The sequence below is a fragment of the Ursus arctos genome, unplaced genomic scaffold (genome assembly GCF_023065955.2).
Source record: "Ursus arctos isolate Adak ecotype North America unplaced genomic scaffold, UrsArc2.0 scaffold_1, whole genome shotgun sequence".
Classification (NCBI taxonomy): domain Eukaryota; kingdom Metazoa; phylum Chordata; class Mammalia; order Carnivora; family Ursidae; genus Ursus; species Ursus arctos.
In genome coordinates, this window is record NW_026622763.1 from 108170918 (window position 1) to 108182468 (window position 11551).

The 11551-nt window shown below is 61.7% G+C and overlaps 1 protein-coding gene across 1 annotated transcript; it reads left to right on the forward strand.

Annotated features, from left to right (window-relative positions):
* The first annotated feature begins 618 nt into the window (after nucleotides 1-618).
* Nucleotides 619-3971, forward strand: LOC113247904 (G-protein coupled receptor 35-like). The gene is made up of 2 exons (XM_026489257.2): nucleotides 619-701; nucleotides 1640-3971. Exon 2 carries the CDS (start codon nucleotides 1714-1716, stop codon nucleotides 2833-2835), a length of 1122 nt encoding a protein of 373 aa, XP_026345042.1. The 5' UTR covers nucleotides 619-701; nucleotides 1640-1713; the 3' UTR covers nucleotides 2836-3971.
* The last annotated feature ends 7580 nt before the right edge of the window (nucleotides 3972-11551 follow it).

The window sequence follows — 11551 nt, forward strand, 5'->3', positions numbered from 1 at the left end:
CTTCCGTGCCCGTGGGTGCTCTGCACGGAGCAGACCGCGCAGCTGGCTGCACAGGGTTACCACGGACACACTGCCTCTGAGGCCCTGCGTCACTTGCTGAAGGCAAGCCCGCAGGGGCCTTGCGCCTTCAGCTCCGGCAGGAAGGGCAGGCAGCATGTGCCTGGGTCAGGATGGGGGGGCCCCCCCGAGCTGCAGCTCCCCGAGGCTGGGGGGTGGGGGCTGCGGCCAAGGGTCTCCGCGTTCTCCAGGCTTCCTGTCCGCGGTCTCCCCAGCCGGTGTCGATCATGGATGCGCACAGGTGGGGGGCACCACCTGGCCAAACAGGTCTCCTGGAAGCCGCACGCAGGCCCTCCTCCGCCGCGCGTGGGACGCCGGTCACTGCAGGCTGGACGTGCTCTCGATCTCCGGCCCTGAGCCCCAGGCAGCTGCCGACGTGGCCAGGGCTGTGGTCAGGAAGCAACGTTGTGCGCGGCGTCTCGAGCAGCAGGCAGACGCAGCGGGAGCCAGGCATACGGGGACCAGAGACGGGGACACTGAGAAGTGGCGCCCATCTGCCAGATGCCCTCAGACACGTGACCACACCCGCCCACAGGGAGCACAAAGGCGGTGATCACGGTCGTGGGGTCAGCGTGCAGCCTCAGCAGGCCAGCTGTGCAGAGTGGCCCAGCCCAGCTCCCCGAGGCCTCAGCCATCCGAGACTGGTGAGTCCACCCCAAGCCCGGTGTCCCCCTGCTGTCCCCTCCAATGGGCCCTGTCCTGCCCTCACCCTGCTGGCCACCACAAAGGGCTCCCAGGAGCAGGGCCCCAGGCTGGCCTACATCTGGCCCTGGGCTTCCCATGTGAGGAGCGTGCCCAGCTCTAAGCCGAAGCAGGCGTAGGGCAAAGGCTGAGGGGACAGTTAGTTTCTGTCTGAGGTAAGATAGTTGGGGGGAGCAGTTGTGGGGGACAAGATAGAGCCAGGGGGACAGAGATGGGGAGACAGTTGGGGGGACAGTGGGGGACAGAGAGGGAGACGGAGGAGGAGAGAGAATGGAGGAGATGAGGTGGCGTAGGGGGAGAGCCTTTGGTGGGAGGGAGGGGAAAAGGGGCCCCAAGGAGGAGGGTGGGCAGTGAGAGTGAGGGCAGAGGGGGTGGCTGGGGAGAGGGCGAGACACAGACACAGAAGCAGGGAGACTGACAGAAGGGTCAGCCTGGTGGTCCCACCGCTCTCCTGGTGGTCTGGGGGTGCTCCCTCCCTGCAGACTGGCCTGTGGCCCCTGCCAGAGGAATGTGGGGGCCCCACTCCATGGGCCATGGGCTGATGGTCCTTGGACAGGGCCACAGGATGTCGGGGGTCGGGGGACAGTAAATTGGCAAAGGTCTTGGGCTGAGCTAAGGCCCCTGGGGGAGAAGGCCAGAGAGGAGGCCCCACAGAGCCCCCTTCCGTGGCAGGGCCCATCGTCCACATCCTGGAAAACAGTTCCTCTGGGTGGAGTGGGGGAGGTGGCCTCAGCGGAGCCTCTTGTAGTCAAGAAAGGGAGCCCTTGGGGCTGTTACCGGAAGTGGGGGAAGAGATGGGGGAGAGGGGGAGGGCGACAGAGAGCGGGGATGTAAAGGAGGAGGGGAGAGACCACAGCCGCGTTTCCCTCCGTGCCCCCAGGCGAAGCTGCTCACCCCTGTGCCGCCCCGCCGCAGGGGCTCCCACTAGCTTCCCACCTCTGCCGGGCTTGCGCCATGGCCTCCAGTTACAGCCCTGGTAACTGCACTGCAGACACAGACAGCCGCGTCCTGCCCCAGGTCATCAAGGTCTCCATGTGCCTCATCCTGGCGCTGGGGCTGCCCCTCAACGGCCTCGGGCTCTGGGTGTTCTGCTGCCGCCTGCGCAGGTGGACGGAGACCCGTGTCTACATGGCCAACCTGGTGGCAGCCGACTTCCTGCTGCTGCTGAGCCTGCCAGGAGCCCTGCTGGGCCGGGAGCAGGGGGCGCGCGAGGGTCCTCTGTGCAGGGTCCTGCAGAGCTTCTACTATGTCAACACCTACGTGAGCATGGGCCTCATCACGGCCATCGCTGTGGACCGCTACACTGCCCTGCGCTTTCCGCTGCGGGCTCGGGCCTGGCGCAGCCCCCGCCGGGCCGCCCTCACCTGCCTGGCCCTCTGGCTGCTGGTCTCTGGGGCTGTGGCCCTGTGGGCGTCCCTGCTGCCTGCAGACGAGAACTTCTGCTTCGGGAGGTGCCACACCCGGGACACCAGGACCCTTGCCTTCTCCCTGCTGTTCTTCTTCCTCTTACTGCTGGTCCTCAGCTTCTGCTCCGGGCAAGTGCTCTGGCACCTGCTCCGCGAGCGCACGCGGGCCTCGCCCCAGGAGGCCGGCCGCATCCTCAAAGCCCTCCGTGTCGTGGCCGCCAACCTGGCCACCTTCGTGCTCTGTTTTCTCCCACTGCACGTGGCCTTGATGGCCAAGCTCGTGGCCAAGTGGACCGAGGCAACCGACCCCACCATCCAGCACATCGCTGACTTCGTGCGGGTGGCCGCCCGCGTGGCCAACGCCAACTGCTGCCTGGATGCCATCAGCTACTATTTTGTGGCCACAGAATTCCAGGAAGAGGTGGGGGCCATCCTCCGAATGCCCTGGCCTTTCCGGGGACGGATGCGGGGCGCTCCTGTGGGGGACCCCTCTGACCGGGGTGTCCGCGAGGCAGCGGCTATGGAGAGCAATGCAGAGGGGGCCGCACACAAGGCCCTGCAGCAGGTGGCTCAGGGCCCCACAGACCCCCCGCAAGGCAACTCTTTCCCCTTCTCCACGGCATCCATGATAAGTAGCCTCCCTGCTCACAGCGTGACTTTGGATTTATGAGTCCTGGGGACGCGGGCTATCACTCAGCAAGTCGAATTTAAGCAAGGGATGAAAGGGTCAGCACCAGATGACCGCCAGATCTCTCCTCGCCCAGCGCTGCTGGCTTGGCCCCGGGCTGCTTCCTTTGCAGCGTGCGCCCCCTCCCCCAGCCCCAGCCCTCAAGCTCCAGGATGCAGTGTGACCCTGACCTACGCTGGGCTGACCTCCGACCTCTGTGCTCCTCCCCTGCGGGTGCTCAGGAAGGGAAAGACCCTCTGAGCACCCAGGTGGCACTCCCTGGCAAGCACTGGAGAGGGTGTTTAAAAAATCACATTTTTCTGTGTCACCTATAGATTACAATCAGACACCAAAATCTATCAGAGTTCCGAAGTCTCTCTTCAGGCCTATGACACCACTGCAGACAGAGTCCCCTAGATCCCAGGGCCGCAGGACGCCAGGCTCTAAGCAGAGGGACGTTTATAGAGACAGCCGCTAATTAGTTTAAAGACATTCCTTTGTAAAAAATGTTCCGTTGTGTTCCTGAATAGCTCAAAGAGGTCCAGTCCTTAACTTCGGGGTGCTTCTCGGGGCCCCTTGTTCCGCCACACACGTCACAACTCCCGGCACCACTGGCAGCCTCTCCTCCCCACCCCCCACACACTCGTTCCGGTCAAGGATGGCCAATCGGCGGGCCCCTGGAGAGGCCATTTGTGTGGCCAAGGCTGACGGTGGCATCACTGCCCGTGGCCACTGCTCGGGCAGTGTCCTGTCCTGTCCTCGGCCCAAGTGTGGAACTGCTTGAGGTGCCAAGAGTGCAGGCACAGTCACTGGCCCGTCCGTCCTCTTGGGGCTGCCAGCGGGCTGACGGGGGGTCAGGTCTTGGCCACATTTCCCCCTCCCCACACACAGGAATCGTAGGGCATAAAGCCCACCCCACCCGGTCTGATCCTGACCACCAGTTATTGGGGAAGGGGCTCCTGAAAGGGGGGCACTCCTGTGTCACCATGAAGAGGTGGTGCCTTGGAAGAGGACCCTGAGCGGGAGTGACCCCTGGCTGGCGGACCGTCCGCCTCCACCCGTCCGAGCACACTCAGAGCAGCGGGGCGGTCCCGGCTCAGGGAGGAGGCCACCCCCTCTGCGACGGCCAGTGCCGCCCTTCAGCCAGGGAGCCCAGGTCCTCCTCTGGGAGGTGCGTGTGGTGGTCCTGAGAGATGGGGCTCTTGCTCCTTGAGGCTCCGGCTGTTGGCAAACACGTGGGAGGCACATGGGTTCACCCTCTTCTCCAGCAGCCCCATGAGGGCACCTTCCCCAAGGAGCAGAACCCTGGAGTCTGGCCTCCAAGGCACCGCCCCCGCCCCGCCCCGGGCCCCGCCCCTCCGCGCCCAGGGTCCCCGCCCCATGCCCCGCCCCCGCCAGCGCCACACCCCTCCGTGCCCGAGGTCCCCGCCCAACCCGCCAGCCCCTCCCTCCTTCCCTGCTGGCGGCTTGACTGGGGTCTCAACGTGACACGCCCCCCTTAAGAGTTGCGAGTTCTGTGGGGCTGGGGTCGCTGGTCCAACCCCTTGCTCTTCCCGAAAGAGAGCGCGGGGGTGGCCCTTAGCACTGGGCACGGGGGCGAAGAGTCAGGTGCTGCCTTCCCAGTTTGGGGAGACCTCTCCCCTCTCCCCTCTTTCCCCTCTCGGCGTAGCTGGCCAGAATGGAGGTTTTAGGTAATCTATGGCGGGAACACCCAAATCAGCAGGGACGCCAAAGTGCAATCAGGCCGTGCAGGGGCGGGGGCGGGGGTGCTGCCAGTGCCAGCAGCCGGCGCAGGGCAGGGTTCCGGGGGCTTCAGTTCTGTGCTGCGGTCCCCTGACCCTCCCGGGGTTCCCCGCTCCAGCTGGCTTGGTCTAGTCCGGCTACTGGGACGGGACGCCGCAGACTGCGTGGCTTGTAAACGTTCCTCTCTCACTGTTCTGAGGCTGGAGGTCAGACACCAGGGTGCGTCAGGGTCGGGGTCCCGGGAGGGCGTGCCTCCTGGCGCAGACAGCCTTCTTCTCCCACCATCCTCGCATTGAGGGGCCGGGTTGTTCTGGGGGCTCCACCCTCATGACCTCTACACCTCCCCAAAGCCATCGCATCTGAAGGAATGGGGGAGGGGGCACGATCAGACCACAGCAAGGGTAAGGGGTTTATGTAAGCCACCCAGAACTGGCCTGGCACACAGTTGGGATCACAGCGTGTTGGCACCCACCGAGGGGCGTGCAAGCCCTCCCAGACCAGCTGCGCTTGGAGAGTGAGGTCCCCACCGCTGCCGTTTTCCAGAGAGAAACAAAACTGAAACCTAGGGTCCCTGCCCTCTGCCCCGGTCACACCCAGCACACACCCAGGAGCACCCTGTCCAGCTATTTTACCAGCAAAAGACGGATTTATTTGAGAATAGCACAGAATGACAATCCAGGGCAGGGAAGCGATAGGAAACCACAGGCGGGTCCAGAGAACAGAGCAGAGGCACTCTTTTATAAGGGGGAGGTGGGCGGGCTCTTACAAACCAGAGTCCCCTGGAGCACCCTGCGAGCTGGTGGTGTAGCGGCTTCTCATTGGCTGGGCCGTGACTGTCTCTCATTGGCTGGGCTGTTGCCAGGGCAGGAGGAAATCCTCCTTCCTCCTGCTAGGACAGTAAGATAGTATCCGTCCGTCTGCAAGGTCTCTCTCCTCCTCTAATGAGAGAAAACCTCTCTAAAGCCCTGCTATACAAGGGACACCGTTTTAGATTTCTTTTAAGTCAGACTTTAGATTTCTTTTAAGTCGGCATGCCCATGCATAACCTTCGTTTAAACCACAAACCTGGTTTATGCCCCACCAAGCATACTTTGTACACCTGCTTTGTAAATGAGTAGCCTAAAGGAAAACCACCTTGTCCTTAACATAGGGATCAGTCCTGCTACTTCCTGCATTTCTTGGCCATAAAACTCACGACTCCTGCCTATATGTTAATCTATAATCTTTTTGAACTTTTGCAAGAATGTACCTCTGACCTATTGATTTGTGGCTTTCTATGTAAAAAGGTAAATAAACCTTGTAAAAACTGTTCATTCTCTGGAACACTTTCTCCCCTGTGAAGATCATGTTTCCCAGGCAGCTGTCCTAATCTAGGCTTGAATAAAACTATTTTCTTCTCATACTAGTGTTCTTTCTGGTCAATTTGCATTGTCACCTGTTGGGTCTGCAATTCGCCTGTGCTGGGCACGCACGCTCCCCCTGCTGGCCGCCTGACAAACGCTAAGCAAGGTTCCCACTTCTTCCACACCCCACTCTCCTCTCCTCCAATTTTTACTCCTAGCTGCCCCCTCCTCAGCCCACCGCAGCCTCTGGAAGCCTGCCTGCCACTGTCCTGTTGGCCTCTGCCCAGGAGCCTAGTGAGCCTGTGCAGGACGGCTCCTGGTCCAATGGTCAAGATCGTGGTCCTTGAGCCCAGCTGCAAGGATACAAGTTCGGGGGCGGGGGGTGTGCTTACCGGCTTGTTTCCTCTCTGCCTCCGTGTTCTCACTTGTAGCCTGAGGACCCTCAGATCCAGGGTCACCCCTCACATTCGTGAAGCCCAGGACACTGTTGTAGGAAAGACATTAGGGTTTGATGCCTATGGCCAAGAAAGAATTCTTGAGATGTCTTTGGTGCAAAAAGGTGATCTAAGCAGAAGGACAGCTGCCCCAGGGTCATGAGGAGTGGCCCATTATACACTTTCAGATTGGGGGGGGGGTTAGGGATAGCATAAGCCTCCCAGGTATTTTGGCAATGAGGTTTCCAGGACCCTGAGGGGGCAGCTATTGTTGGGAAAAGGTCATTTATTACCGTCTAATAAAACCTGAGTCATGAGACCCTCCAGATGTCTATCGTGGGTCATAGGCTTGGGGGACACTGCTGACATGTATCTTGGGGGTAGAGATAAAGGCAGTTTCCAGAGGAATTTCTACATGTTAAAGTAGACTCGCAGGGTCCTGGGGCTAAGACTGCCTTTTGCCCTCAGTAAAGTATCAACACTGAGGCAGCTGAGTCCCTAGAGGAAGGTCACTCTGCCTGTTTCAAGGACTTGTCACTGGGCTGTAGGGAGTAAGGAAATGAAATAATTTTTTTCTGCCCTTGTTTCCCACGTCAGACATGACCCCAGGGGAAGACCCACATGCCTGTCTAAACATGTAAAGCTTACATCTGTGCCTTTGAAGCCTGGCCTTGGTGCCCCTGCCAGGCACCCCCCGCCCCCAGCTCTGCCTCGAGCCCTCGATCACAGGGCTGAGGAGCTGCTACCCCCCACCCCAGTGCAGCCCTGGGAGTCTGAGCCATAGCACCTTCTGCAGGACAGGCCAGGACTCCTGGGGGCACTCCTGAGCCAGGGACAATGAGGGGGCCTTTGTAGGCACTCCTTCAGCCATCACAGGATTTCTAGGACTCCCCCCAGACAGCTGACATGAGCAGAGGCCAGGGCCGGTGCATCCAGCCATGCTCTCCCTTTGAGTGACTCTCAGAAGCAGCCCCTGCCCTTGTGGGGAGGCCCTGTGGTTCCAGGCACTGCAGGCTTCGGTCCCTCTGTCTGCGACCTTGAGGTCAGTCCAAGAGGCTGGCCAGCTGGTCAGCGTGTCCCTGCTAGAATGCCGGGGCGGCTCTGCCTCAGACTTGGGAAGTGTGGCCGGGCTTGGAGAGCCCCGTGATGGCGCTGTTCGAGGGAGGGAGGGCGCCCACCATATGCAGCGGGGGTCCTTTGATAAAACAGCCCCCTGTGTGGGGGCTGCAGCCAAAGACCAGGATGATGGTTTACCGCTGCTCCGGGGGGGGGGGGGGCGCATCCCAAGAAAACGCGGGGCCAACGGAGGCCCCTTAGCTGCGAGCACCGAGGACTCAGCATAGGATCTGGGAGTGATTTAGGGCAGCGTAGAGTGGGCAAGAGTGTGCAGACGGTGGGGCAGCCAGATGGCATCTTCTCTCCACCCCTCAGCCGGGAAGGTGGGTGGCGTGAGGCCAACTGCCGCCATCAGTGGACAAGGAGTGGTTGTCCACGTGGGCCAGTGGGCAATGCCGGGTCATGCTGGCTGGGGCTGCACTTCCTTTTTTGTCTTGTTTTCGTCCGAGGCATAGAGACCCCTCCACGAAGGCCGACATTCCGTGGGATCTCCTGCAGCAGCTGGGGCTGTGACGGCTCGGCAGGGGGGGGGGGAGCACTTTTCTCTCTCTCTGCCCCTCTGCCCATGGGCGCGTGAGAGCAGATGTCTGCGAGGTTGCCACTGCCCTTCGCGGGCATCCACTCTGTGGCAAGGCAGCCTGGGGCTCGGCCTCCTCCGTGGGCCGAGGGCAGCCGCGGCGCAGCCCCCCACCAGACGGCCCCCGTGCAGACAGTCATCAGGCACGAAATGCCCTCCAGCCCGCGAAGCCGAGGCAGGCCCAGACCAGTGGCCAGCACACTTTTCTACAAAGGGTCAGAGAGTTCATATTTTCAATCTCCTTGGCTCTCGCCAGCTCTGCCGTCGGGGGAGAGCAGCTCCAACGCCAGGTAGGCAATGCAGGCCTGCAAGGTCATGGGCCAACAAAACTTCATTGACAAGAAGCGGCAGCGGGCTGCTGTTGGCGTGGTCTGCCCACCCCCGTCTGCAGGCCCAGAACCCGGCAGGCGATGGCGAGCGGACTGCTGAGGTGGGGCGACAGCCCTGGAACCGAAGGACCCCCCGGGGCTCCGCGGGGCACAGAGTGCTGGGGGCACAGTTTCCATGGAGGTCAGGGGGCTGCTCGCGGGTGTCAGAAAGAGGCAGGTCTTCTGGGTGGAGGTGGCAGCCTCTGGTCCTGGGTGCTCAGTAGACTTACGCCCGGAAGGCCCCTCCCCTCCCCCGGCACAGGGACGCTGGTAGCACCGGGCACCCCTGAGCTCCCTCCCCCCAGGAGCAGCTCAGTACAAGTATCGGGTTCATTTGGGGTTAAGTCCAATTTTCCAAAATTGAGGATTGGGATGAAAATACGAGGGAAATTTAAGTGTCAAGGGTGACCTGTGGACGGGACTCTACCTTTTGAAGAATTTAAAGGAACAGATGTTAAGCGTATGTCCACGGGTTCTGAGTACAATAATAGGCATGAGTGGTGAGGAAACGGCAGGAAAGGCAAGGGTCCACCTGCAGGAACATAGGCCTGCCGTCTGGGGGGCCACCCTGGAGTGGGGCAGTGGGGGCCGCTGGGATAAACGGGGAACGCTGAGGGTTTCTGCAGCCTCTCTGTGGGTGGAGGGCCCTGCACGTTAGCCACTCCTCCCAGGGAAGAGCCGAGAGCTCAGAGCCGGCGCGACCGACGCGGGATGGGAGTGGGAGTTTGGATCTGAGGGTCAGTGTGACATGGGGGCTTTCAGGGGTGGGACCTTGGGAGGTCATTTGTCTTTTAGGTTAGTCTGGCCGTAGGGCTGTATGGGGGATGGGCAGACAGGGGGAGCAGGACACTGAGGCAGTCGTCCCAAGGCTCCCAGAAGCTGCCGGACACGGGTGGAGTGTGGGCCTGGCGCTGCTGGGGTCCAGCCGTGGCTTTCAGGCCCAGCACAAGGAAGCCGGGCACCTACCCCCAGACGATGGGCTGTCCTTCTTCGGCACAGAGCAGAAAGGGGCAGCAGGAAACTCCCCCAGGCCTGGCACCGTGACCTCAGCACGTGTGGGGACTGTCCCCTGTGTCCAGGAGATTTCATGACCTGTCCAGTGCCTTTTTGTTCCTGAAACACATGGACGGCACCCCCCACCGCACTCACACCAGGACGCCGCCTGTGGCAGCTCCCGGGAGTTAGCACAGGGGGGCTTCACAGGTACCTCCCGTCTCATGACTGATTGCAACTGTCCCCCTTCCAGGGACACCCGACTGAACAGGAATTTAGCCTGCCAGGCAGAAACTAGCAGGTCAGCCCAGTTTGCAAGTGAAATGAAGATGGAGCTGAGCATCCCCTCTAAGGGCAGGAAAAGCCTCTGCTGGCCCCTGACTTGGCTGGTGAGACTTGGCCGAGCTCAGCAGTTTCTCAGGCCCCGAAGGGATGGGGTGACCACAGGACTCAGGAAGCAAGTCTCTCTGGGTCTCTTCTGGGAGCGGAGGGTACAGCCGCTCCTTGGCCTCTGGTTACAAGGCCCGCAGAGGGCCGCCTCAGGGAGAACCACCGCGTACCCCAGGCCTGGACAGATCTGGTTCTGATCAGATCCAATGGATTCTGCAGAGGTGCCCCCACAGTTCCTGGAGGCACCAGAGTGGTTCTCTGTCATGGGCAGGGTCAGAGTCCCTCCGCAAGGAGGGTGTCCGCACAACACTCACGCCAGGGAGGAAATGGGAATTCTGATCAGCCGACTGGGCTCTGTGTAGCTGGACCAGCTCAGTGACCCATGCGGATTGTCTGGTGCTGGACCCTGTTCCGGGCCCCGTTCATGGACGAGCCACCTCACCACTTCCTTGGGCCACTGAGAAGTGTCTCTGGATTACAGGTGGACAGAGCCCCGTGTCTGCCTCATTCAGGGGCAGTCATCCTTGTAGAGTTGGGAAGGAGGCCTGCCATCCCTCCAGGTGGTGTGGACTTTTGTCCCTGGCAGTGAAGTGCACTGACAGTGCTCTGAGGATTGAAGGACAGCTGGACACCCACCACTGGGTCCCCGGTCCTCAGCCCCCGCCAGACCTTTCTGGCCTGATGGCAGTGGTGTGGGGAGCTGAGCCGAGCAGGGCCATGGTGCCCAAGGTCAAGCGTGCAGGCAGGGCCTCTGCGCGGTCTGTGTCCTCAGGCCCTGCCCTGCCCTGCCGAGTCCTAAACTGCCCACAGTCACCAGCTCCAGCTGTCACTGGAGCTGGCTAGGCCATGACTGAGGTCAGAGGTGGCCAGGGAGGGGGTGAGGATGCCATTTGACCTCCGAGGTCCTTTCCCAACCAAGCACCAGACCGGAGAGCAGGGAAGGGGGTCGGGGGATCCTGGTAAATCTTGGTCGCCTTCATAATTTGCTGGAGGCAGGCCTGGCTGAAGAGAGGCGTGTGACCTGTGACCTCTGTTCAGGGTGGCCTGGGGCACTTCCCCTGAGGTTCGGGCTGTCTCCCTGCAGGAGGCCTGGGGAGGTTGGCTGGAGGAGAGCGAGCCACCCCTGCCCGGCTGAGCTCAGGTCCCTGTTGGACACCCCTCAGGCCCAATCTCCTCTGCAGGAACCCCAAAGTGTGCTCTGGGGCACCGGGTCCTGAGAGACTCTGATCAGCGTCACAGTGGGGCAGGGGGAGCGGGGGCCCCCAGAAACAAGGGTGGGGACGGGCTGCCTGTGGAGGGAAACCCTAGTGGGGAGCTGGATCCCGGGGCGAAGGGGGAGGCGGCCCGTCCACCGGGCGGGCCTCCCGCAGCCGTGCGCACGCTTGCGCTATGGGGGCTGAAGGCGAGATGACCTGCTCTAACCGCGTTCCCCAACTTTTCTCTCCTGACTTTAGTCAGTTGAACCTGTTCGTCTCCGGAGTAGAGCAAATGCACTGCTTGGCCCACACCCACGTTGCTGTTTGCAGCCTGGAGAGCCGGGTGCCCCCAAATACTTGGGTCCGGGTCGCGGGAAGGGACGGGGCGCTGGGAAACCCTCCGCCCCGGGTGTCGCGGGTACACACCGCTGTCCCCAGAATTCCAGGTCTGCCCGGCTTCGTTCGAGCGATCGCAGAGTCCCTGAGCCACAGCAGCGGATCCAATGAGAGGAAACCACACTGGCTTCATATGAGGGGCCAGATACGGCAGATTCTGGGT

Coding starts and splice junctions, on each gene's coding strand:
- LOC113247904 (XM_026489257.2), top strand. CDS start 1,714: ATGGCCTCCAGTTACAGCCCTGGTAACTGCACTGCAGACACAGACAGC.